At 39.1% G+C, this 26,870-nt stretch overlaps 1 protein-coding gene across 3 annotated transcripts in view; it reads right to left on the bottom strand.

Moving 5' to 3' along the window:
• STPG4 (sperm-tail PG-rich repeat containing 4) overlaps positions 1-26,870 on the bottom strand; it is a 50,592-nt gene that overhangs the window by 6,430 nt on the left and 17,292 nt on the right. The window contains exon 6 of one of the 3 annotated variants that reach the window (XM_037807577.1): positions 12,962-13,132. The exons of the other annotated variants lie outside the window; for them this stretch is intronic. Coding sequence (XP_037663505.1) covers positions 13,017-13,132 — 116 coding nt within the window. The 3' untranslated portion in view covers positions 12,962-13,016. Of the gene's footprint in view, positions 1-12,961; positions 13,133-26,870 lie in introns of those variants that run through there. 3 annotated transcript variants of the gene reach the window in all.

Raw genomic sequence — 26,870 nt, 5'->3', positions numbered from 1 at the left:
TAGTGTAAATCCCGATACATCCCAAAGTAATTTGGGAAGAGAATACATATGTATTTGCAGGGCCCCCCTGAGGAACTGGGGAAAAAATGCAGAGATATTAAACTTCTCCACCTGGGTTATTACTGATATTCTTGCAAACATTGAAGACTACCAGGTTGGTAGGCCAGGCCCTCAATCTTGGGGCTTGCCCTTATAAAGCTTGTTACTGTAAAGGAGAGGCTAAGCCCACTTATAATCATGCCTAAGAGTCTCCCCCAGAGAACCTCTTTTGTTGCTCAGATGTGGCTTTTCTCTCAGCTCACTGGACAGGCAAACCCACTGCCCTCCCCAATATGTGGGACATGGCTCTCAGGATTGTAAATCTCCCTGGCAACGTGGAACATGACTGTGATGAGCCTGGATCCAGCATTGTGGGATTGAGAAAATCTTCTTGACCAAAAGGGGGAAGCAAAATGAAACAAAATAAAGTTTCAGTGGCTGAGAGTCTTCAAATGGAGTCAAGAGGTCACTCTGGAGGGTATTCTTATTCAGTATATAGAGATCCCTCTGTAGTGTATTGGAATAGCTGGAAGGAAATACCTGAAACTGTTGAACTGCAACCCAGTAACCTTGATTCTTGAAGACTATTGTATAACTATGTACCTTACATGGTGTGACTTTGTGATTGTGAAAACCTTGTGGCTCACACTCCCTTTATCCAATGTATGGACAGATGAGTAGAAAAATGGGGACAAAAGTTAAATGCAAAATAGGGTGGGATTAGGATATGGAATGTTTCAGGTGTTCTTTTTTCCTTTATTTTTATTTTTATTTCTACCTTTTTTTGAGCAATTAAAATGTTTACAAATTATGGTGAGGAAAGCACAACTATATGATGGTACTGTGAACAACTGATTGTACATTGTGGATGATTGTAAAAAAAAAAAAAAAAGAAAAGAAAAGAAAGAAAGAAAAAAGTGAATACAAGAAAAAAAAATTAATTGACCATAGTTTCTGAACTCTCAATTCTGTTCCATTGGTTTATATGTTTGTCCTTGAGCCAGTACCACTCTGTTTTGTTTAGTGCAGCTGTGTAATAAGTTTTAAAATCGGGAAATGTGAGTCTTCCAACTTTGTTCATCTTTTGCAAGATAGTTTTGGCTATTCAAGGACCATTATCCTTCCATATGAATCAGATGACTGGCTTTTCCATTTCTGCAAAGAAGACTGTTCAAATTTTGATTGGGATTGCAATGAATCTGTGAATCACTTTGGTTAGAATAGTCATCTTAACAATATATAGTCTTCCAATCCATGAACACAGAATGTCCTTCCATTTATTTAGGTCTTCTTTGATTTCTTTTAGCAATATTTTGTAGTTTTCTTTGTACAAATCCTTTACATCCTTGGTTAAATTTATTCCTAGATATTTGATTCTTTTCATTGCTATTGTAAATGGAGTTTTTTTCTTAGTTTCCTCTTCAGAGTTCATTTACTAGTATATAGAAATATTGCTGATATTTGCATCGTGACTTTGTACTCTGCCACTTTGCTGAATTCATTCATTAGCTCTAGTATGTTTTTGTGAATTTTTTTTTGGATTTTCAATATATAGGGTCATGTTATCTACAATTAGGGAAAGTTTTACTTTTTCCTTTTCAATTTGGATACCTTTATTTCTTTTCTTCGCCTAATTGTTCTGGCTAGAACTTAAGAGTACAATTTTAGATAACAGTGGTGATAGTAGGCATCCTTGTCTTGTTCCTGATCTTAGAGGGAAAGCTTTCAGTCTTTCACCATTTAGGGTGATGTTAGCTGTGGGTTTTTAATTTTTCATAATAGAAAGTTTAGAATAATGCATATTTATATTTTTACCCAGAAATTCCACTTTTAGGAATTCATCCTAAAAAAATAATTAAGAATGTATGCAAATGGACACAAAGACATTCACTATATCACTGTTTCTAAAAGTAAAAAATTGGAAATAAACTAAAATGACCAATGATATGTACTTAGTTAAACAAATCAAGATTTATCCATCCATCCATCCAGGGCAATGAATTTTCATGGGTATAAAAAAAACTATTCCCAAATACTGTTAGTGAAAAATGCAACTTTTAAAAAGTTTGCATAAAAAAGTTTAGAAAGGAATTATCCCAGGGTGCTCACTGACAGTATGCTGAGTATGCTGGCATGTTGAGTAAAAAAAAAAATTTAATTGCTTATCTGCATTTTTTAATTTGTCTACAATGTGCATGAATGTTCTCGAAATGTGAAAATACTTAATTGTATAGATAAATGAATATGGAATTCAGGTCAAGGAAAAAGAGGTAGAAAAACAACAGACAAAATCAGCAGTAAGGTTATAAGACAGAAATGTGTTCTGTGATATCCTTATAATAGGTAAGTCTGGGTCACAAATTAGCCAATGGATTTGGCTGAACACGCACCCCAGACTCAGACCCTTCATGGGATTTAAGAGCAAGGCTTTCCTGTTTACTCTGGCGGACGGCATGGCAGTGTAATTAGAGCTGCCATTCTCAATTACTCCACCATGAATGGAGTCTGTTATTAACAGCCAAGCACAAGTCTGATAATCAAAGGATAAATGAAGACTCATAATTTTAAAACTGAGGGCAGAGAGATGAGTATAGTCATGTCTTCAAACTCATGCATATGTGTCACTGAGATCTTTATCAGGAGGTAGCTATCTGCATGGTGTGAACTCTGCCCTCACATTGGAGAAATCTGGGCTGCCATTAAAAGAAAGGAGTAGAAGTTAGTAAAATCTGGGGAGGAACATTTTGTGCAACATTTGGCCATAATAATGCAGTACCCTCTGGCCAGATCAGTAGCTAAGGCAAAAGGTGATGCTAAGTGTGCTCCCATAGATTCCACACCTGCAAGAGCCATCACAAAATGACCAAGAAACACTGCAAACTGCACCCATTCCTCCCAAGCCTAGTGTGGCTTTTATTTCTAAGCTTCCAAATCAGGAGCTCCTTGGGAGTCCTTTGTCAGGCCTGACGGAACACTGATGTGTACCTGTGCCAGCCAGATGCCCCTGTTCACGGGCTTGACTTTCTGAATCAAATGGACCAAGATGTGGAACAGAAAGAAATTACTGGAAGTTCTTTATCCCACATGTGTCAGATGGAATCTTTAAGAAGGAACATAAAGGAATTGTATACCAGCCCAATTTCATATTCCAGAAGCCACAGGAATGCTGAGGCAAAGCCACGACTGTTTCAGATGAAAAGTAACAAGCCTACAATGATCCTACAATGGTCAGGGAGCAGTTCCATCAGCACTCCACTTCCACCCCATCTGAGGACAGCTTGAGTACACAGAGCAAGAATGCAGGGGAGAGACTTGGTCCAGACTGGCTCAGAATGTGGATCCAGAAACAAATCCAGTTCAACGGGAAGGTGTTTAATATAAGAAAGACATTTGAACCATGCCCTGCTCTTCCTTGAAGTTGGGAATTCTGCTCCCTCTTTTACTGGAGACCATTGAGCATGATCCGGAGCTTCGGTCTCACCTAACATATGATGTATGCATGAATGGGAAGCATCGGAGTTCACCAAGTAGTACTAAGAACCTCTTACACAATCAAACGGAAGGTTTCTTAAACCTTGCTTCTGTCCGAACCATATTTTGGCAACTCTGGGTTTCCCGAAGCTAACCCCTTCAAAGACCATTGCCATTCCATGTGAGGGGAGAGCAGAATGGACAACTTCCTTGAATCCCAGATCCTGATACCAAGAGAAACCACAGGAAAACTTTTATAGTATCCATTCCTCTACTTTGGGGCATGATTACATCTTAACCCTCCTGACAAGGTGATATCTTTCTCTTTCCTTTAAAAGAGTCCTATTTAATTGAATTTCTACTTCAGGGCAACTTTAAATCAATAGGAGCGCTAGAACTTGTATAGATGAATAAGTTGCTATCTTCGACTTCAGAGGAGTTTAAAGTCCAGAGAAGGGACAGACAGAACCATACAAAAATACCACAAAGGAATAAATGCGAGAAGCTTGGTGATGCTGAGTGAGGGCTGCTAGCTGCTTGGCTTCAAGATTCCAAACCAAGCCCTGGGGTAACCAGACCTGTCATAGCTATGTGTGACCTCAGTGGGCTTCAGGACATTACCAGAGGGCCAGAGCTTTCAATTTACTGCAAAAGACTCAGAATGTACTGTATTCTCTGTAGTGCTCCTGGGTCCTTTTCATACCATGAAGAAGCTTGACTTATTTGGTTCCAATCCCTAATGGGCAATAACTCTGTAGCATTTAAGCCTTTGGTAAACCCTGACACATCCCCCATTGAACACACTCCTCCTCCAGGGCTGAGAGGATGGGACTAGCTAATCTATACAACACGCTCCAGAATTAAAAGGTGTATCTGTTTGGGAAAGCTCAGAGCAGCAAAATGCCAGGGGTCTCTAAGAGACTATATAGGAGTAGAAAAACTGACCCAAGTATTCAGCTCATTTCTTCATTCAACCAGTATACAGTGTTCCAGGCATTGTACTGGAAGCTGGGAATACAATGGTATATGATCGTTTCCCAATATCCATACTCCCATTCCTTAGTATTACAACTCATAATTTTTAACTGAGCACGTCTACCCAGAAATAAGACTAAATTTCCCACCTTCTCTTGCAGCAAGATATGGCCACATGACCAAGTTCTAGCCAAAAGGATGGAGGTAGAAGAGGTGTATGCAAATTCCAAGGAGCATCCTTAAGGACTCTTGGACCATGGGCATGGAAGCCATGCTTAGCAGAGCAGCACACAGGAGTCTGATGCTTTGGAGTTACCACATCAGACCTGAACTTCCTACCGCAGGAATCTTATCATAGGAGAAATAAATTAATTCCTATCTTGTTTATAATATTGTTATCTGGGGTCTCTGTTTCTGGCAGCTGAACTTATCCTAAATGATATGACAGATGCATGTATCTTGCTCTCATAGGGCTTATGTTCTAGCAGAGAATATATACCTTACAAAAAATTAAAATGACAAATGTGTGGAACATCATAGAACATGACATGTAAGATGCTATGGGAGAGCATGGAAGAGGGTAAATTGACCTGGTCTGAGGGGCCCAAGAAGCCCCCTGCAGAAGTACCTCTGAGGAAACCAACTAGACCTAACAGAAATACAGAACACTCCCCTAACAACAGCAGAATACACATTCTCCTCAAGTACACATGGAACATTCTCCAGGAAAGATATGTTAGGCCACAAAACAAGTGTAAATAAATTTTAAAAGAATGAATCATACAAACTATCTGATCACAATGGAATGAAATCAGAAATAAAAAAAAAAAGGAAAACTGGAAAATTCACAAATATGTGGAAATTCAAAAACATACTTGTAAACAACCAATGAGTCAAAGAAATCACAAGTGAAATTAGTGAATCCTTGCAGGCAAATAAAAATGAAAACACAACATACCAAAACTTAAGGGATGAAGTGAAAGCAGTACTCAGAAGGAAATTTATAGCTATGCCCACATTAAAAAAGAAGAAAGATCTCAAATCAGTAACTTAACCTTCTACCTTAATGAACTAGAAAAAGAAGAGCAAATCCAAACCAAAAGTGGAGATAAACGAGACAGAGAATAGAAAAACAACAGATCAACAAAATTGACTGTTAGCTAGATAAGCAAAAAAAAGAGAAAACTCAAATTTCTAAAATGAGGAATACAATGGGAACATATTTCCTGGCCTTACAGAAGTAAAGATTATAAGAGAATATTATGAACAATTGTATGCCAACAAATTAGATAACCTAGATGAAATGCACAAATTCCTAAAAACACACAAACTACCAAAAGTAACTCAAGAAGAAATACAAAATTTGAATAGGACTCTAACAAAGAGATTGAATCAGTAATCAAAAAATGTCCAACAACAAAAAGTCCAGGACCAGATGACTTTACTGGGGAATATGATCAAATGTTTTTAAAAAAAAACATACTAATCCTCCTCAAACTCTGCCAAAAAAACAGAGGAGGAGGGAATACATTCTATTAGGTCAGTATTACCCTGATGCCAAAGCCAGTCAAAGACAGCATAAGAAAACTACATACCAATATCCCTAATGAATATACATGCAAAAATCCTCAACAAAATGCTAGGAAACTGAATCTAGCAGCATGTTAAACAGATTATACACCATGACTGTGCTGGTTTGAGTCTATTATGTACTCCAGAAAAGCCTGTTCTTTTAATCCAATCTTGTGGGGGCAGACCTATTGTGGGTAGGACCTTTTGATTAGGTTGTTTCCATGGAGATGTGACCCCCGCCCATTCAATATGGGTTAACCCTTGCTGCAGTCCTCCATAAGAGGATAAAAGGCAGAGACATTCTGAAGAGAGCAGAGAGATGCTTAGAAAGAAAACGCCCTGGGAAAAGCAAGAAGGACTCACAAGAGAAGCTAAGACAGAAGCCCAGAGACATTTTGGAGAAAACCACAGAAACCAGAAGCTAAACCCAGGAGAGGACCAACAGACTTTGGCCCTGTGCCTTCCCATATGACCAGAGGAACTCCAGATGCCATCACCCTTTCATCAGAGAAACTTTAGGACAAACCGCAACAATGGCCAAGTAAATTCCAATGCTAAGTATATTCCTAAGAGAAGTGAAAACAGGTATTCAAGCAAAAACCTGTACACAAATGTTCAAAAAGTAGAAAGACCCAAATGTCCATCAACTAACAAATGGATAAACAAAATATGGTATATCCATGCAATGGAATATTTTTCAGTCATAAATCGGAATCATGGAACCTTGGAAACATTATGTGAAAGAAACCAGATACCAAAAGCCATATATTGTATGATTCCATTTATATAAAATGTCCAGAATAGGCAAATTCACAGACACAGAAAGCAGAAAGCAGATTACTAGTTGCCAGGGGCTGAGGAGAGGTACAACGGGGATCAACTACTTAATAGATATGGGGTTTCTTTTTGTGATGAAGAAATGTTCTGGAATTCTATAGTGATGTTGTCAACATTGGGAATGTGCTGAAAATCACTGAATTATACACTTTAAAATAGTTAAATGGTGAATTTTATGTTATACGAATTTTACCTCAGTTTTTAAAAAATTGAGGAGTTAGCAGGGCAAAAAGGCTGAGGGAAGGGTTTGTAAAGGGAAGCAGTGATAGAAAAGGTCAAGGAAGATCAAAATGGGCAGGACCTTGAAGGCAAGCCTAGAGAAGGTGGTGCTATTTATTTTAGCTCTATTGGGACAAGTTTGCTGCATCACAAACATAAAATAGAAAGCACTAACTGGCCTGTGCTGATTTAATTAATAGAAAAGACCAAAAAAGCAGATGATTAGTGGTCACTGGGACATTTTAATCTTTAGGCAGGTGTGCTGGTTTGTATGTATTGTGTCCCCCAGTAAAAGCCATGTTCTTTGGTTTATTAAGTTGGAACATTTGGATTAGGTTGTTTCTATGGAGATGCGCCCCACCCAACTGTAAATGGTAACTCTGATTGGATAGTTTCCCTGGAGGTATGGCCCCGCGCATTCAGTGTGGGCCTTGACTAGTTCACTGGAGCACCGTATAAGCTCAGACAGAAGGAGCGAGCTTGCTACAACCAAGAGGGACACTTTGAAGAACGCACGGAAGCTGAGAGAGGAGCTGAAGCTTACAGAGACATTTTGGAAATGGCCTTTGAAAGCAGACTTTTGCTCTGGAGAAGCTAAGAGAGGACTAAACGTCCCAAGAGCAACTGAGAGTGTCATTTTGGAGAGAAGCTAAAGCCTAGAGAGGAGCGTCCCGGGAGAAAGCCATTTTGAAACCAGAACTCCAGAGCAGATGCCAGCCACATGCCTTCCCAGCTGACAGAGGTTTTCCGGATGCCTTTGGCCATCCTTCAGTGAAGGTACCCCCTTACCTTGGACACTTCCCTTAAAACTGTAACTTTGTAACCAAATAAACCCCCTTTATAAAAGCCAATCCATTTCTGGTGTTGTGCTTAACAGCAGCATTAGCAAACTGGAACAGCAGGTTAATAGTAGGAGTTCTCTTCCATTCAGTTTTCTGCACCATGTATGTCTCAGAGGGTGGGGACTGCAGCTAAGTTGAATGTGCCAAATCTTGATAAAACTTAATAAGTCAACTCCATAAATAGTCACTGTCATCTGCTGTGTGCAAGGTATTTATGCCAGGGATTCTGGGAGATACTGAAAACATTTAATATAGGATCAATGACTTCAGGGTGCCTACAATCTAGTTGTGAGGACAAGGACAAAAATTCAGTAACAAAAAGAGAATTAGACAACAGCAACACAAAGCAAGCTGTCATGGGATAGACATAAATATTAAATGAGTGGTACCGACTAGGAGGGCTTGTAACATGTTCACAGTGAGGACAGGTCACAGGTGTGTGTGTGTGTGTGCATGGTCTGAGGACGCTTGATGAAGGAGGTGGTCTTGAGCTGTTCCTTAAAGAAAGGCAGGACACGGGGGACAGAAGGATGAATATGTGAGAGCAAGGTCATAGGCTCAAGTGGGTAGAGACAAGTAGTATAGTATGTGATGCCGTACACCCATAAATGTTCAATAAGGAATTTTTAATCATTATCACATTGTAAAATTTTACTTTTTACTTGGGTTAAGATAAATGAGATTATATGTAAGCTCATGAGAAAAATAAACCACAGAGAGGAGGGGCAAGATGGCGGCATAGAGAGGAGTGGAAGCTAAGTAGTCCCCCTGGAACAACTACAAAAAAACAGAAACAACTAGTAAATAATCCAGAATAACTGCGGGGGGACAAATGAGACCATCCACTCATCATACACCAACCTGAATTGGGAGGAATGCCCGAGAACACAGCATAAAATCTGTAAGTAAAACCTGCGGATCCAAGTCGGGAGACCCCCTCCCCCATAGCCCGAGCTGCAAAGCCTCGTGGTGCCAGAGAGAAGCTCTCTCCCAGCAAGCGAATACAGCTCAGCTGAGCTCCAACTGGGGTTTTAAGTAGCGAGTGTGAACTGCTCACTACAGGTGCGCATCCCCAAAAAACAGACAGAGGCTTTGGGTGACGACTGACCTGGGAGAGCTGGAGGGTCGCCTTGGACTGGGTCTGAAGGGGACTATCTGTTTCTTTTTCGGCTCAGTGGAGAAAGCCCCAGTCATTTTCAGTTTCCAGGGCTGTAAAGCGGAGAAGGGTGGAGACAGCACAAGCAGAGAGCAAGACCATTGAAATGCTAATGACCTCCACCTGGGGGCTCTGTCTTCTCTAGGAGGAAAGGGGTGGGGCCCTTTCCATTCAGAACCAGACCCCAGCGCCTGGGGGAACACGGCCATACCTCCTCACACCAGTCAAGAATTATAGGCTAACAGGCGTCACCTGCTGGGCAGAAAAGCACAGCGACCTGAGGCATCAAAGGGTGGAGCAATTCTCTAAGACACACCCTCAGGGAAACAAGATACTGAATATTTCTTCCCTTTGGGACCTGAGCCTGTTCTGGTCTGGGAAAACCTGATTTGGATAACCAAGGAAACCATGCCTAGACAACAGAAAATTACAAACTACACTAAGAAAAACAAAGTTATGGCCCAGTCAAAGGAACAAACGGACACTTCAACTGAGATACAGGAATTTAAACAACTAATGCTAAATCAATTCAAAAAGTTTAGAGAAGATATTGCAAAAGAGATAGAGGCTGTAAAGGAAGCACTGGGCATGTATACGGCAGAAATCAAACGTTCAAAAAAACAACTAGTAGAATCTATGGAAATGAAAGGCACAACACAAGAGATGAAAGACACACTGGAAACATACAACAGCAGATCTCAAGAGGCAGAAGAAAACACTCAGGAACTGGAGAACAAAACACCTGAAAGCCTATACGCAAAGGAGCAGATGGAAAAAAGAAGGAAAAAATATGAGCAACGTCTCCGGAAACTCAAGGATGAAACAAAGTACAATAAGGTACGTATCATTGGTGTCCCAGAAGGAGAAGAGAGGGGAAAGGGGGCAGAAGCAATACTAGAGGAAATAATTAATGAAAATTTCCCATCTCTTATGAAAGACATAAAATTACAGATCCAAGAAGCGCAGCGTACTCCAAACAGAAGAGATATGAATAGGCCTACGCCAAGACACTTAATAATCAGATTATCAAATGTCAAACACAAAGAGAGAATCCTGAAAGCAGCAAGAGAAAAGCGATCCATTACATACAAAGGAAGCTTCATAAGACTATATGCGGATCTCTCAGCAGAAACCATGGAGGCAAGAAGGAAGTGGTGTGATATATTTAAGATACTGAAAGAGAAAAACTGCCAACCAAGAATCCTGTATCCAGCAAAGCTGTCCTTCAAATATGAGGGAGAGCTCAAAATATTTTCTGACAAACAGACAATGAGAGACTTTGTGAACAAGACACCTGTCCTATAGGAAATACTAGCACTACAGGGTGATAGTAGACAGGAGTGCGTGGTTTGGAACATAATTTGGGGAGACAGTAGCACAACAATGGAAGTACACTGAACAAAGGTAACTATGAATACGGTTGAGAGAGGAAGGTGGGGAGCATGTGAGACACCACAAGAAAGGAGGAAAGATAAAGACTGGGACTGTGTAACTTGGTGAAATCTAGAGTATTCAACAATTGTGATAAAATGTACAAATATGTTCTTTTATGAGGGAGAACAAGCAAATGTCAACCTTGCAAGGTGTTAAAAATGGGGAGGCATTGGGGGAGGGATGCAATCAGCATAAACTAGAGACTGTAACTAATAAAATCATTGTATTATGCTTCCTTTAATGTAACAAAGGTGATATACCAAGGTGAATGCAGATAAGAGGGGGGGATAGTGGAGGCATGTTAGACACTTGACATTGGTGGTATTGTCTGATTCTTTATTCTACTTTGATTTAGGGTTGTTTTTCCTTTTGCTGCTTCCTAGCTGTCTTTTTTTTTCCTCTTTCTTTTTCCTCTCTGCCTTCTTTGACTCTCCCTCCTGCCTTGTGGAAGAGGTGTGGATGCTCTTATATAGATGGTGGTGAAGGTGGTGAACACATAAATGTATGACCATGCAGGAAAACCATCGATTATTCACTTGGGATGGGGTGTATGGTGAGTGAACAAAACCATATTAAAAAAAGATGGGTTGATGGCAAAACCTTGAGGGCAATATACTGAGTGAAATAAGCCAGACACATTAGGACGATTATTGCAGGGTCTCACTGATAGGAACTAATTATAATATGTAGACATGAAATATGGGGTGCTGAGATGTGGGATGAGGCTTAGGAATGGGGAATGGTTGCTTAGTATGAGCAGAATGTTCAATTAGGATGAACTTAAATGTTTGGAAGTGAGCGGGGGTGTTGGTAGCAGGATGTGAGAATAACTAACAGTGCCGGATGGTGTGTGGGTGAGGTGGAGGGGGGAAACTCGAAGTCATGTATGTTGCCAGAGGGGGAGTTGGAGGTCAAGGGATGGGAATGTATAGAACTGAGTCCTATGGTGGGCAGTGTCCATGATCAACTGTACAAATACTGGAAATCACTTCCATGAACCAGAACAAATGTATGACAATACAATTAGAAGTTAATAATAGAGGGACATATAGGGAAGAACTATATACCTATTACAAACTATATACTACAGTTAGTAGTATTTCAACATTTTTTCATAAACAGTAACAAATGTACTATATCAATACTATGAGTCAACAATTGAGGGGGGTTGGTTAGGGATAGGGGAGGATTAGAGTTTCCTTTTCTTTCTTTTTTTTTTTTCTCACCTTTCACTTTATTTCTTGTCTGGAGTAATGAAAAGGTTCTAAAAATTGAACAAAAATTAAGTGTGATGGATGCACAGCTGTATGAGGGTACACAGGGGCAAGTGATTGTACACTTTGGATCTTTGGATAATTGTATGGTATCTGAACAATCTCAATAAAAATGAAAAAAAATTAAATTAAATTAAATGTAAAAAAAAAAATAAAATAAAATAAACCACAGAACAAAATTTTTTGCTAAGCCCACTTTTACAAAATTATCTTTCTCCAGAAAGTACATAAATTCTATTTTTCAGATGAAAATCTCTTTACACTGAGACATATGGGGTGTATATTAATGATAGATGTGTGCAAAGTCTTCTGTCAAAAAAAATACAGTTAGGAGACTGAAATTCAACTTTCTCAACAGTTACCACTTTGTTGGTTTAATCCATATGTTAACACTGAGAGTGGTTTTTGCAATTTGATTTCAGATGTAAAATTTTTAAACGTCACCTATATATCTCCAGTCCCTGCAAGTCTTCGGCATCTGAAGCCTTGTTTGCAGGCGGGTGACGGTTAAAAGCCCCGCAGTGTGCCGGTCTTCCAGGGCCTCTCTCCAGAGTGGTCTGAAACGGGGCTCAGCATTCTCCCTGCCGCCCCCCACCGCGAGTGCCCCCCACCCCTCAGTGCTGCCATGAGAGCTGCCCCATTCCCGTGGCCCCCTCTCGCCCACGGTGCTCCTTCACACACCCGCCCTCAACTGACCCTCCTAAGACCCCCGTGTGGAGGCACTGCTGCCTCCATTTAACATGCGAGGAGGGGGCTCCGCGGGGTTGGAAACGAATCCCGTAGCACCTCAGCTGAGGGAGCCACAGCCTGTGACTGACCTCCTTGCTCAGTACTGGAAGTTATCCGGCCTTAGTCCTGAGCAATCAAAAGCTAAAGGGAACCTAGAAAGCTCGCGGTCTGACCCCATTTACCCTGGGCACAACTTTCGGTTAACTATACTCGAAGAAAGAAAGGGTCAGGAAAAAAAAAAAAAGTATGGCCCCAAATATCTATGTATCAATGTGTAAAACGCAAGTAATAAGCAACATCACTTGAACTCACTACACAGAGTGGTAAAAATGGTCTCCCAAAATCAGGTGGGAAGTGTGTGACAGGCGGGAGTACACTGTCCCAACGGAGAACTGGTGCCCCAGAAAGGAGAGTAGAATCCGGGGTGGAGGCGGCCACAGGGAGAGCTCGAGCCGCCTCTCTGAGAATTCATGAGATGTTCTGAGCTCTGGAGCTGAGGCAGGGCGTAGCCAGCTCTTCAAATTTTAGAATTCTGTAAGTATCTTCACCTTCAGAGTATCTCGTTCTTTGTGGACACATACATGCTGGGAGATGGGGTAGAAAGAAACCTGTCAGGGTCCAAAAGTTATTCATATTTGTGAAATTAACACTTGACTGTACCTCTAAAATCTACATTGGCCGTGTTTGTTTCTGTGAGGAGAGAAAAGCGGCCACTGGGTTTCCAGGGCGGCTGCCTGTGGGTGGCGCAACACTGCCCATCCTAAAAGCAAAGCTTTTACAGGGACACCGGTGCTAGAGACCGCCCAGATAATTCAGAAATTGCTGTAGGTGTTCAAGGTCCCTTCCTCCATTTTCTAGATATGCCTGGGAGCAGAAGGGGCCCCGCCATCCTTTGGAATCAAAACTTCTGCCTCCAGGCTAGCAACCGCCTTACTCTGGCAGCTGCCCCCGGCAGGAGAGCAGCTGTAACAACCCAAACGCTTCTTGAGCCCCAGCAGAGGCAGGACTGGGAGGTTGTTTTCTGGCATCTCCCAGATGCTTTGCTAACGGTAGGAGAAGCAGCTTCAGAGAAGTGAAGGATGAAGGGAATGAAGGGTACAGAGAAGAATGGAACTCTGGGAGGCCATCTTTCTCTCTTCACTGCCTCTGGCACCTGAAGATTCCTTTCACCTAAGATAGCAAAAATACCCTCTTTTTGCAGTCCCGGTAGTGGGTATCTGTTGTTTACCTCCCAACATCTCTTACTTGTTCTTCTGATAATTAAACTCACTCCCTTCGTTTGGGGAGGGCTCACCCACTCCCACCACCACATAAACGGGTCAGTGACGCATGACTGACCAGAGCGCTCTCTACTCCTGGTCACAGCGATTGGTTCAGGGACAGGCGCGTGACCCTAACTGACCAATCAGAGAAGCCTGCCTTTTCAGACCCCGTAGCTGAGCAGGCGGTGTGTGCCTCTGAGGGGGCTGGTGGCCATCTTGTTCTACTGTTGCAGAGAGCACGACTCAAGGACTGGAGAGAGATATTAGTGGCTCCACATGCCAGAGGTTATAAGCACCAGTAAATTCCGCCCCACTTTCATGCTTTTATTTTTTGCTTAAACTAATTTGGGAGGGGTTTCTATCACTTGCAATTAAGTGCAATTCTCTTCTTTTCCCACTCAAGATACTGTTAAAAGGAAGGCACGCAGGCAATTCTTCATACGCGCAGCAAGACTGTAATACCTTTGGAAAAGTTACACAGATTTTTTAGGAAGAAAATTTGCCAGGAAATATTTTCTTAAAAATCCTAATGTATCTGGAGTTATATTGGAAAGTTTATATTTTTCCCAAAATGTTATCCACAGGTGAACTCATCTTTGAGGAGACTGAGGCTAGGACCTGCTTTAATCATCTTAACTTTCAGATTCCACTCAAGCAGAAATCAATTTGTGTATGGCTTCATTCAATCTGACTGTATTTATTAATTATTTTTCTTACCCTAAATTTCTTAAATGCAAAAACAGCTAAAATGATTTAGCTTTCTTTTCAGAACACTGGTTTTAATACATAGAGTATGCCATAGGTCTGACATCCCTTTTCAAACTCTTAGTATTAAATGTGACTAAACAAGTAAATCATATTATGACCATTTATATCTTCTTATCCCATCCTTTTATCCAATCCTTTCCTTATTCCTTATAGCCCTGTCAGGTTTTAAAAAATACAGAAATATCTTGAAGTACTTCTGCCATCAGATAGAAGAAATCCATTTTCATTTGACTCAGTTAAGATTTTGTTTCCACTGTCAGCAAAGACATGCATGTCTTATTTTTCCTTTTCTATACTACTATGAAAAATAACTGTAAAGTATCTGCTCAGCAAATCACTGGAGACCCCAGACATCACATGAACTATGGAGCCCTAGTTGTAGTAAGCTGCACTATTATTTAATTAATAGAATATGTTTATGTTGACCATTTTGATGGCTCTCTTCCTCAAACACTATTTTCTGTCTTTTAAAACTTGTATTTTGGAAAATTATAAAACCAATAGAGAAGAGAGAAAGGAAGTAAACAATAGCCCTTAGTATAGCACCCCACATGGCCACTGAAAGCATTTTGGTGCATTTCCTGTTTTTTATACACATGATTTTTCTTACATTCTTTTAATCATAAAATACATACCACTTTGTATCCTGCTTTTTTCACTCCACATTCGATTATAATAATTTTTGGTGCTATTTTATAATTTTCATGATAATTGTTTTAAAGCCTGCAAAACATTCCTTTGAGTGGATATTCACTAATCTTTTAAAATCCTTTTCTTTCTACTAGATAGTAAATTGTTGCTATTGTTATTTTGCTATTATAAATAATCCCTTGATGATATCTTTTTGTAAATGAGCATTTCTGTATTTAAGGTTATTAGTTTAGGAGAGTTTTCTCAAAGTGGAATCAGTGGGCTAAAAGATACAGACATTCTTTATAGCTCAATACATCTTGCTTCTCAAGAGGTTGTATCAAGATATGCTCCCGCTACCAATTGACAAGAAAAGCACTGAGTCTCTGTAGTTCACAGGCCAAATAGTTACTGAAAAAAAAAAAAAAAGAAAAAAGAAATCTTTTTCCTAACTCCTCCTTACCCAAAAGGGAGTGTTAAATAAAGTCAACAATAGCCTCTATGCATTCAAAAAAGGCATGTGGACTATCTGGTTTCCTTAATCCCCTCATTTTGAAATACTTCCAGGAGAAATAAAATTCATGCAATTTTTTGGCAGATCAAGAGAGTCATTTGGGTCCTTTGTAAAGCAATTAAATCAAGTAAAGAGGGATGGCCAGGGGAGGAGGGGCAGAGGAAATCCCAAATGACAGGATTTACTTTGTTCAATTCTCTTGGCTGAGAATGGCTGATTTATTGCAGTTTGTTTTTTCTTCTTTAAAAACATCTGGGTATGAAGTGCAACCCATAACATTCTTTGAAATTTGCTCTCTAAGTGCTTGTTAAATTGTACTTGGAAAGTTATCACTTCTATGTAAATATGTTGTATTCCACAATAAAAAAAATGGAAAGGGGGAAAAAATTTCTTGGTATGAGTGAACTGCACTTTTTTATCTTGAGATTTGTGGGGTTTGGTAATTACCAAAGTGCTAAAAAAGAACGGTGGCTGGTAGAAGTTTCTAATACAATTTTATTTCCTGTGGGTGAAAAAAGGGCCTTTTTTGCTTATGGTAGAATATATCTGCTGGCATCTGACACTCCAAAATGCTCATATCAATATTCTCCTTAACAGTCTTTCCTGTGGACAAAACAATTATGTGATCCATAATCAATTATTACTTTAAAAATAACTGAAATAGCCATTAATTATATAATATCACATTGATAATTTAAAGATTCAAAACCATTTTCCAATCAGACAAATCTCTTCCCCACAGCCTTTCCTGAATTACCAGCACTTTCAGACAAAATGTAATTCACCAACTAAATCCCTGACACAAACAAGAAGGCTGTGCTTTTTTAACAAGAATGACTCCTTAACACTAAGACTTTTTGACACGAGATTCTAGAGGATTTTCAAATTCATAGTTAATGTACTTTACACAACCAAAAAAAAAAAAAAAAAAGAGGAGTGGCATAATAATGAAATATGCCCTCGTATGATCATTTACTCATTTTTTAATAGGCTGCTCTTTGGGATTTCATGTATAATTAATAAACAAATTTCAGTAAGTTAGTTTTCACAGGTCATGGAAAGAAAAGAGGAGACTCACGCCTGTATGTACCTATCTTTTATGACCTGCCTTGTTCTCAAAGGGGCTTAAAGTGACTCAGTGAATGTCTATAGATTTGTTCTATACGGCACCAGATCTACAGGTCAGATTACTGGTGATTGCTGGTTTCACGTGTACAACAATGGGGCAACCTGTTCTAAGTCAGTAAGACTCAAATGGCACCCTGACACTACCACATAACCATAGACAAAACGTGTTTCAGAAGAATTAAAGAGTTAAAAGTGGAAAAAAAAACAAAATGTAAAATACGCAGAAGAAAAGTGAAGTGCACATCATGTCTCTGGAGGAAATTTTTTTTTATGTAGTGGAGGAAATAAGAAAGGGGAAGATACATAGGATTCATTCGTTCATTCAACATATGTTTTGGAGCACTGTAGTAGGTTCTGGGCATTGATGAACAAGACACATACAGTCCCTTCCTTCCAGAGCTTACATTCCAGAATGTGATAACAAACTATTTAATATAAGGACATAAATATTTTAACTTTTGTATATGTAACAACACAAAAGTAAAAGATAAAATCCCTGAAAAACTTCAGTATTTGCTGAAGTCAATAACTCTTCCTTATCGAGAGTTTATACAAATCAACAAAAAAGAATACTACAATTCCACCCAATAAATAAATGTACAAAGACTAAGCAGAAAGCATACAGGAAGGATGACAAGTAACTAGTTAACAAATAATCAGACTGTAGCCCCTGATCAGACAAGCAGATGAAAATTAAAATAACTAGATACAATTTTTTACATCAAATTAAATATTCTTTAATTCATGATAAACAAGATTTATACAGATCTGGTGAAATGGGCACTCTTTAATTATGGGTGGAGATATATATTAGTAAAAATATTTTTTTAAAGGTTTGGCCATTACTCTAGTAAATACTACTTGTAATAATCCATAAAAAACAATTCTAGACCATTAAGTGAATGAAGAGATGAGCCACAGACTGGGGGAAAATATTTTTCAAACCACGTATCTGACAAAGGACACGTATCCAAAATATACAAAAAACTTTTAAAACTTAATAAGAAAACAATCCAGTTTTTTAAATGGGCAAAAAAGCTGAACAGCACCTCACCAAAGAAGATATACAGAAGGGAAATAAGCATATGAAAAGATGCTCAATATCATGTATCATTAGGGAGTTGCAAATTAAGACAACGAGACACTGCTACACACTTATTAGAATGACTAAAATCCAAAACACTGACACCAGCAAATGCTGACCAGGATGTAGAGCAACAGAAACTCTCATTCATTGCTGGGGGAAGTGCGAAACAGTACAGCCACTTTGGAAGATGGTTTGGCAGTTTCTTACAAAGCTAAACATAGGCATACCATATGATCCAGCAATTGTGCTCCTAAGTATTTATCCAAAAGAGTTGAAAACTTATGTCCATGCAAAAACTTGCACGTAAACATTTATAGCAGCTTGATTCACAATTGCCAAAAATTGGAAGCAATCAAGATCCCTTCCATAGATGAATGGAGAAACAAACTGTGGCACATTCATAAAATGGAATATTATTCAGCAATAGGAAGAAAGGAGCTATCAAGCCACCAAAAAGCATGAAGGAACCTTAAATACATATTGCTAAGTGGAAGAAGTCAATCTGAAAAGACTACATCCTGTATGACTCCATCTATATGATATTGTGGAAAAAGCAGATCTATATAAACAGTAAAAATATCAGTGGTTGCCAGGATTTGGGAACGGTTGAATAGATGGAGTACAGGCATTTTTTAGGGCAGCAAAACTATTCTGTATGATATCATACTGATAGACACATGATGTTATACATTTATCAAAACCCATAGATATGTACACACAAAAAGTGAATCCTAATACAAACTATAGACTTGAGTTACTAAAAATGTACCAAAATTGCTTCATCTAATGTAACAGATATACTACACTATCGCAATATGTTAAAAATAGGGGAAATTCTGGGGGTGGGGTACATAAGGGAACTCTACTTTGTGCAATTTTTCTGTAAACCTAAAACTGCTCTAAAAATAAAGTTTATTATTTAAAACATAAAATTTCCTAAATCTAAAAAAGGCATACATAAAGTCTTATCACAACTTTAGTCTTTTAATCTGAGTATTCAGTAGCAAGAAAGAGGTGTGTAAGTACAAGTCATCATAACACAAAAGAATTCTCCATTGGGGTGACTCCTTATAAAATTATGTCCTATTCAAGCATCCCTCCCTGCTTAATACTGGCATCCACCATTGCTGTCAAGTCAGTGTCTTTGTGAATCAGTGTCTTTCCCTCATTATTAAATTATCATCCAACAATACAAATAAATGCACACCCACTTCAAGGTGAAAATGCAAATTTTACCAAAACATGCAAGATCTCACAACATTATGAAAGTAATGGAGAAGTACCTAAATCACAGGAAACGCCTTATGATTGACCAATGAGGATCTAGTTGTTCTTCTGGAAGTTGTCTTTTCATTCCTAAATAGTATGTTTATATTGGTATTTCTTGATTTACTGCTTGTTGGAATAAATGAGGCTGCCTAATTCTATCCACCACTCCCCTCTCCTCATCCATACATAATAGTATTTTAAATCACTAAGCAGTGTTTACTAAATATTTATTTCTTGTACAGCCTTTTGTTTTACCTGGAGTTAATTAGTGCCTTGCTTTTTCACTTGCACATTTTGCTATACATAGTTTATTATTTTCCCATTGTATTTGGCTGTTTTTGATTCTCCTTTTCCTTAGAGACATTCTTTCTGGAGTTCTCGATTTTCTTTCTCAGTGTAGGCCAACCTTGGAAATCTCTTCACTACTCTCCACTTTCTCCTACATCTCATGCCTTCCACTTCTTGGATTTATTCTTTTATCTTGCTGTATTTTATTATCAGTAGCATCTTTCAAAGGGTATTTGGGAGGTAATTTTTCTGAGTCTTTGCTTGTCTTTATGTCTTCACAATTGATAATTTGATTGAACATAGAATTCTACGTTGAAAATAATTTCCCCTCAGAATTTTGAAGGCATTTTTCTCCATTCCCTTTCAGCATCCAGTGTTGCTGTAAAGAAGTCCTACATCACTCTGAATCTTGATCCCAAAATTGTGACCTCTGTTTTCCTTCTATCTCTGAAAACTTACAGGAATTTCCTTTACGCCCAGTGATCTAAAATTTTAGGATTAATGTGCTTTGGTGTACATCATCTTCGTTCATTTTGCTAGGTTTTCAGTAAATCATTTCAATATAGATTCTTTTTCTTCAGATCTGGAGAAGTTTCTTATGTTATTTCTTTGATAATTTTCTCCCTCTAAATTGCTGTCCTCTGAAACTCCGTTTAGATAGGTATTGGACATTTGTGCCATTGTCTCTTTTCTTATTATTTTTTCTAGGAAATTTATTAATTTTCTCTTCCAAAAATTCCAACTCTTCTGCTAAATTTCCGGCTTACATATTTTTAATTTCCAAGAGTGCTTTCTTGTTCTATAATTCTTCCTTTCATATAGCCTTCTGTTCTTTCATGGTTGCAGTATCTTCTCATCTCTCTGTGGATACTAGTTGGATTTTGGTGTTGAAGTTTGTTCCCTCTATTCCCTGAATTCTTGGTTTTTAACGAGGTCTCAATCCTTGTTTGTTTATACACATCTCTCAATCATGTTAGAGGCTTTTCTCACTTGTGGAAATTCTGGGTATATGAATAGGATATGGTGAGATTAGGCAGTGGAATGGCAAGTCAGTCTTTTCCCTGGGGATTCCTAAATGACAGGATATGCTCTTCTTTCCTCTGGGTTAACTGAGTTTCTCCAGAGGATCAAGCCACCAATCTTTTGCCTGAGAGGCAAATGTCCAGGTGCTAACATTCTGCCTGAAGAGAGGGAGGGGGACCTTCAGATCCAGTCACTCTGTGCACACTATTTCAATTAATTCCCTGGTTTTAAGCCCTATATCTTACCTTCCCATCCCTCTAAGTCTTGAGCACCTCTGAGACTAATGGACTGCCATTCCTTTTGTATCCCTTGTGCCTGCTTTTCAGCCTGAGGCTTTTTCTACCCTGCTAAGTCAATTACCTCCTCCATCTGCTTTCTATCCTCCAAAAAACTGTTGAAATCTTTTGTCTGTTGATTGTCCTGTTTCTTCTCTTTATCTATGGGGATTTCTTTTACCACTACTTTATTGAGATTCGAGAGTGAGAGGAGATAGAGGTATGTGGCCAATTTGCCATATTGAACAGGGAATTATGTATTACTTTTATAACAGAAGAGAAAATATAAACTTTAATTTCAAGTACTCGTTATGACCATAATTACATTAAGCAGGGGAGTTCAAATTGCACAATATCATCTTATCCCACATGAACAGGAAGCCCATCTCTTCTACATTCATGTTTGTAGATATTCCCTGAAAAGAGTTAGTTTTCTTTTTAGTCTCTCTTTTGTTGTAGATCCTTTTCTGGAATTAACTTGAGGCTAATGTGCAAAAGTGTAACACAGACACTTAATGAATAGTTAATAATGACATTAATGTTTAACAACTGGTATTCTTTCTCATATTTTTCCCTCTTTTCACTTGCTTTCTTTTCTCCTAGCTACCCTAATTCTTGTTGTCACATCTATACTCTCGGGAGCATGGTGGTGGTGGGGGTGGTGGGGATAATCTAATAATTAACTGAAATTAATGAATGAGTATGAATTTGATTATATTTTTCATTTTAGGGGCTTTTGCATTTTAAAGAGATCATGTGGAAAGGGAAAATCCTCTCAAAAGATTTCTCAACAGTTAAATTGATTGGCATGCCTCAGCTTGGTGGCTCTCATATCAAAATCCCTACCTGTGGAGTTTCAGTCATGGCTGCAATACATGGGGAAAATATAAATATAAAGTTCCCTTTCTGGGCCCCTCAAACAATAAATCCCTGGTGGAAAGTCCCTTGGACCCAAAAGCTGAGAACTTTGCTTAGGTTTCGCTGACCTTTGCTTAGGATGTTGGCTCTGAATGGATAGACATGGGTGCCCCTTTCCTAATCCAAGCCTTGCCTTCTCTCCTGCTCTTACCTCCTTCCTCTACCTAGAGTTAGGCGCTTGCTGGAAGCTTACCATGTGATTGTATCAGAAAACGGTGGTGGTACCTACTGGAAGGAAGAAGATACATGTGCTTCTATTAACAGATAATATTAAATTTGAGTCATCAGTGGCTAATTTTGGGTGCATGTTTCAAGAAGTATATTCTAAACCCTTTGGTCCCACACTAATCAGACACAGGCACTGTATCATATATTCCCATTTAATATGTGTAAGTTTAAGTGTATTTCTATGTGTACACATTGTTTGAGTTATTGACTATAGAGTGACACAAACAGCCCAGCTCCAGCTCTTAAAGCACAAGCAGAGCACTGATAAAATTTCTCACTTGACTTTGTATTCTTAGAAATGTCCACCAGGCATAAGGCCTCACACATATAGGCATCCAGAAATGATTTGTGGAAAGAGGCTTTGCTGAGAAATGACCGGAAGTTCTAACATGTAAGGGTTTCCCAGGGTAAAATACAGCCAGTGAGGAAAGGCCAGTATAGCAAGACTTAAACTGCATCTATGCCTTGTAAGGGTCTCAGGCTGTCAGCTTCTAACAGGCAGGTTAGCAGGGGGGCATCCTAGGAAGACCTGTGGAGCCTTCTGCATATGAACTCATCCTACCTCAAAGGAAGTCAAGTAAGAAATAACCAGGCCTCAGTGACCAGTGAGGAATTGTGACTCCAGCTGCAGCACAATATCTAACATTTGGATTTGGCCCCAGGTCAGCTCCCTACTGTTTAAAGAACTTAGGCAAGTCACTGGATCATGCTCGCTCATGAGGCAGATCATTTTAGAGGTCACCATTGAATGGAGTCCTGGGTCCATGTCTTAATAATTGTCTGGCCTCTGGCAATTAACTTCAGTGTCTTGACTTATAAAATAGAGATGATAAATACTACCTCACCAAGTTTTTATAAGGATTAAATGAGACAGTACACTGCAGTCATTGAGCAACAGGCCTAGCAGCGGAAACACTCAATGAATGGTGGTCATGGTCATTATCAAAGTTAACCCTAATAGAGTAGATGATTTATAAAGTCTCTTTTAGTTTTAGAGGTTCTTAACGGTTCTGTGACTATGATGTTAATTTCTAGTACAATTAAACTGAATGATAAAATCAACCAAATGAATTTCAGATAAAGGCTGAGTGGTACATCATAATGTCCGAAGGATTAATGCATTCATCCCAAGAAGGTTTAAGATAATGTTCTCCTAGCAAGCACTATTTCTTTGCTATACTTACACTGCTTGTCAACTTGTTCCACTGTTGGGACCAAAAGGCTTTGCTTTGTACAGCTTCCAATTTGTGGATCTCAACCAAACCCACAAGGCTGCTCTTGGAATGCATGTTTAAGACAGAAATGAATCACAGCTCTGGGATGTTTCTTTGTTCTTGGAATATTTTCCATGAATGTATTCTTTCCAATCTTTTGAAGAACAAGATGTTCCAAATTAGTGAATCACTTTTATTTATAAAATGGGATAGATGAGGTGATGTCAGCAAAAATGGTGGAGTAAGGGACTCCAAAAACTTCTCTCCATAAAAGCAATGGGAACACTGGCAAAAATTGTCAGAATCAACACTTTCAGAACTATGGAAATTAACCAAAGGCTTTCAGCAATCCAGAAGGCATCTGTTCAAGAAAATTGTCTGAATCTCAGTAAGAACAGTGAGTTTTGTGGCATTTTAACTTGCCCTATTTCCACCCCACCTGCTTCAGCTCCGCAGTAGCCTTGAAAACCAACAGCTCATAATCACAGTGAAAAGCTGAACCTGTACCACTGGAGGAGGCAGAATGCATTGATGCACTTCAAAGCCCCACTCCCAAAGGATTACCATTATTTAATCTGCTTGTTTCCTGGAAGACCTCACTTGCAAGGTTATCTTTATTTGACCTGACTTGGAGCTCTCCCAGTTTGAACAGAATTTTCCCCAGGGCAATTTGTCTAAAACAATCATTGTTTAATATCACAGCTATCTGACTCAGTGGAAAAGACTTGGGGCAAACAATAGGCTAAACTAAAAGCTTAAAAGGAAAAGCTGGGGAAATAAATGTCCATAGTGGGTTTTGAAAAGCTCCAACATATTCCCAAGTATCTAGAAGTTCACATGCATGACCAGAGATAAGCGCATCCTCAGAAAAGACCTTAGAAGTCCTGAGCTTTCACCTCTGGCTGACCCTGAGGCTCTGTGCCAGCAGGAAGTGAAGGCTAAGGCAGAGTTGTAAACTATCTGGTTGAATGTTGAAGGTGAGCCCCAACTTGCACACAGAGCCCCTTGGCAAAAACTGGGAGATTGTTTGTTTGTTTCAGGTTGTTGTGATTTGAATTGTGTTCTCAGAAAGATATACTGAAGTCCTAACCTCTGGTACTTGAATGTGACCTTATTTGGAAATAGGGCTTTTGCAGATGTAATTAGTTAAGATAACATCATACTGGATTTGGTGGGTCCGAAATCCAATGGCTACCTTATAAAAAGGCCATATAAACCCACAGACCCAAATAGAGTATGCAATGTGATGGTGGAGGAAGAGATTGGAGTGACATTTCTACAAATCAAGGACATGTCTACAGCCACCAGACACTAGGAGAAAGGCATGGAACAAATTCTCCCTCAGAGCCTCCAAAAGGAACCAACCTTACTGACACCTTGATTTCAGAATTGTAGCCTCCAGAACTGTGAGATAATACATTTCTGTTGTTTTAAGCCACCTAGCCTGTGGTAATTTTTATGACAGACCTAGTAAATCTCTGTCCAGTCATTAGTTGAACACTAAGCTAACTAAGCAGAGACTTCAGCAGCCATACATGACAAAGAGTACAGACTTTACTGAATTATTTTACAAAAGTCACTAAACAAATAAACAAACCCTGGTGAGGAGGGAAAATCTGATTCCCAGATGTGCCATATTTTATTATTGAAAATGTCAACACAAAATGACAAGAAATGCAAAGAAAATATGGCCCATACACAGGGGGAAAAAAGGCAGCCAATAGAAACTGTCCCTGTGGAAGTCCAAATATTGCACTTGCCAAAGATTTTAAATTAGCTATTTAAAATCTGTTCAAAGAATCAAAGGAAACCATGTCTAAAGAACTAAAGAAAACTATGAGAACCATGTCTTACCAAATAGATAATATCAATAGAGAGAAAGAATTATAAAAATGAACCAAATAGAAATTCTAGAGGTGAAAATTACAATAAATAAAATGAAAAATATACTAGAGGGGCTCAACAGAAAATATGAGCAGGCAGAAGAAAGATTCAGTGTACCTGAAGATAAATCCACTGAGATTATCCAATCTGAGGAACAGAAAGAAAAAAGTAAAGAAAAATGAACAGTCTTAGAGAGTGCAATGGATGAGTTAGGTTAGTTAACACCGCAGTCTATCTTATTTGGTGTTTCTCTGCATGCAATATGAAATGTACAAAAGGATGCTCTCAGCATGCACAACTGGGTGAGGCATTCCATTTCAACCTAAAAGGGAATGGAAGCACTAACTTCTGAAGATGATATCTGAATGGGTTACTGGGCTGTACAACCTTCAGGATACCTAACTTGAACTAAAAGCAAATTATTTTTAATTAAGTCAGTCTTTGCTAGTATTAAACAGATTGTTGTTAACTTGAGGCATTCATTTAAAGTGTTTATTTCCAAAGAAATAAACTATCACCCAGTGGATTAAAAAAAAAAGTTATCTTGACTGCTTGCTGCCAAAGCCAACTTTAAAGATACATTTATCTCTGTTCCTTGCCTCTCAAATAAAAAAGTTCAACAGAGAGAGAGAGCGCCACAAGAGGAGACAACCGCCAACAAGAGATGATAGCATATTTTTGGAAGACATGAAGCACTTTGGAGGAATGGTACTTGACTTAGCAGGAAGGAGAAAGCTGAAGCCTAAATGCTTGGAGGGGGTTGCCAGTGAGAAGCAGGCTGATTTGCTACATAGAACCCAAGAAAAGCTCAGGAATTTTAAGCAGCAAGCACCTGCAAGGGGAGTAGATGGTGGTGTTGAAAGCAGGAGAACTAGTTAAAAGTTATTGCCCCAGGTCTCTATCCTACTCCACCCCCAGCAGTCAGTTAACTACACTTCCCCCAACCCTACAGGAGACAAGTAGGTAGCTGTCTAGGAAAACTAGACAGTTTTGGGACTCAGGAGCCTGAGGCACTATGAAGAACAGGGGCCTTTACTGAAAACAGGCATTAAGTGAACTTCCCCCACTCAGCCGCTCAGCTTATACCCCAGGGAGGAGGTTAAGGAGTCATTTCTGAATAAACTGACAGGTCCTAAAGAAAAGATCTACAAATACAAACATTTGTGAGCTGCCAAAGGGAAAAGCAGGTTCCTCATTCCTTCAATCCATGGTGAAATCCACTTGTAGATAATCCCCACCCGTATTCATTTCCTGCTGCTGCTGTAACAAATTATCATAAACTTTGTGGCTTAAAAACAACAGAAATGTATTATCTTGCAGTTCCAGAGGACAGAAGTCTGAAATCAGTTTCATTGGACTACAGTCAAGATATCAGCCTCTGGAGGCTCTAGGAAAGAATCCTTCCTTGCTGCTGGCATTCCTTGGCTTGTGGCTGTATGTCTTCAATCTCTTCCTCTGTGGTTACATTGCCTTCTCCTCTTCTGATCAACTGTATGTGTAAAATCTCCTGCCTTACTTTTACAAGGACACTTCTGATTGCATTTAGTGCCCACCCTGATAATCCAGATAATCTCTGCCTCTCAAAATACTTAACTTGATCACATCTGCAAAGTCTTTGCCATATAAGGTGACAATCACAGGTTCTAGGGATTAAGACATGGACATATCTTTGGGAGCCATTATACACCCCACCCCATGTACTGCACCACACATATACAGAGAACTTTCAATCAACCTTTCAATTTCTCACACTTAAAATCTTAGATCAAACATTTTTTCACTTTCATCAGATATCTGAATTTCTTGTTTTATGAACTCTCCATTCATGGCCTTT

This window comes from Choloepus didactylus, chromosome 17 (genome assembly GCF_015220235.1).
Source record: "Choloepus didactylus isolate mChoDid1 chromosome 17, mChoDid1.pri, whole genome shotgun sequence".
Classification (NCBI taxonomy): Eukaryota; Metazoa; Chordata; class Mammalia; order Pilosa; family Megalonychidae; genus Choloepus; species Choloepus didactylus.
Note: the sequence above shows the minus strand (reverse complement) of the source record. Positions and strands in the feature narration are given on the sequence as shown.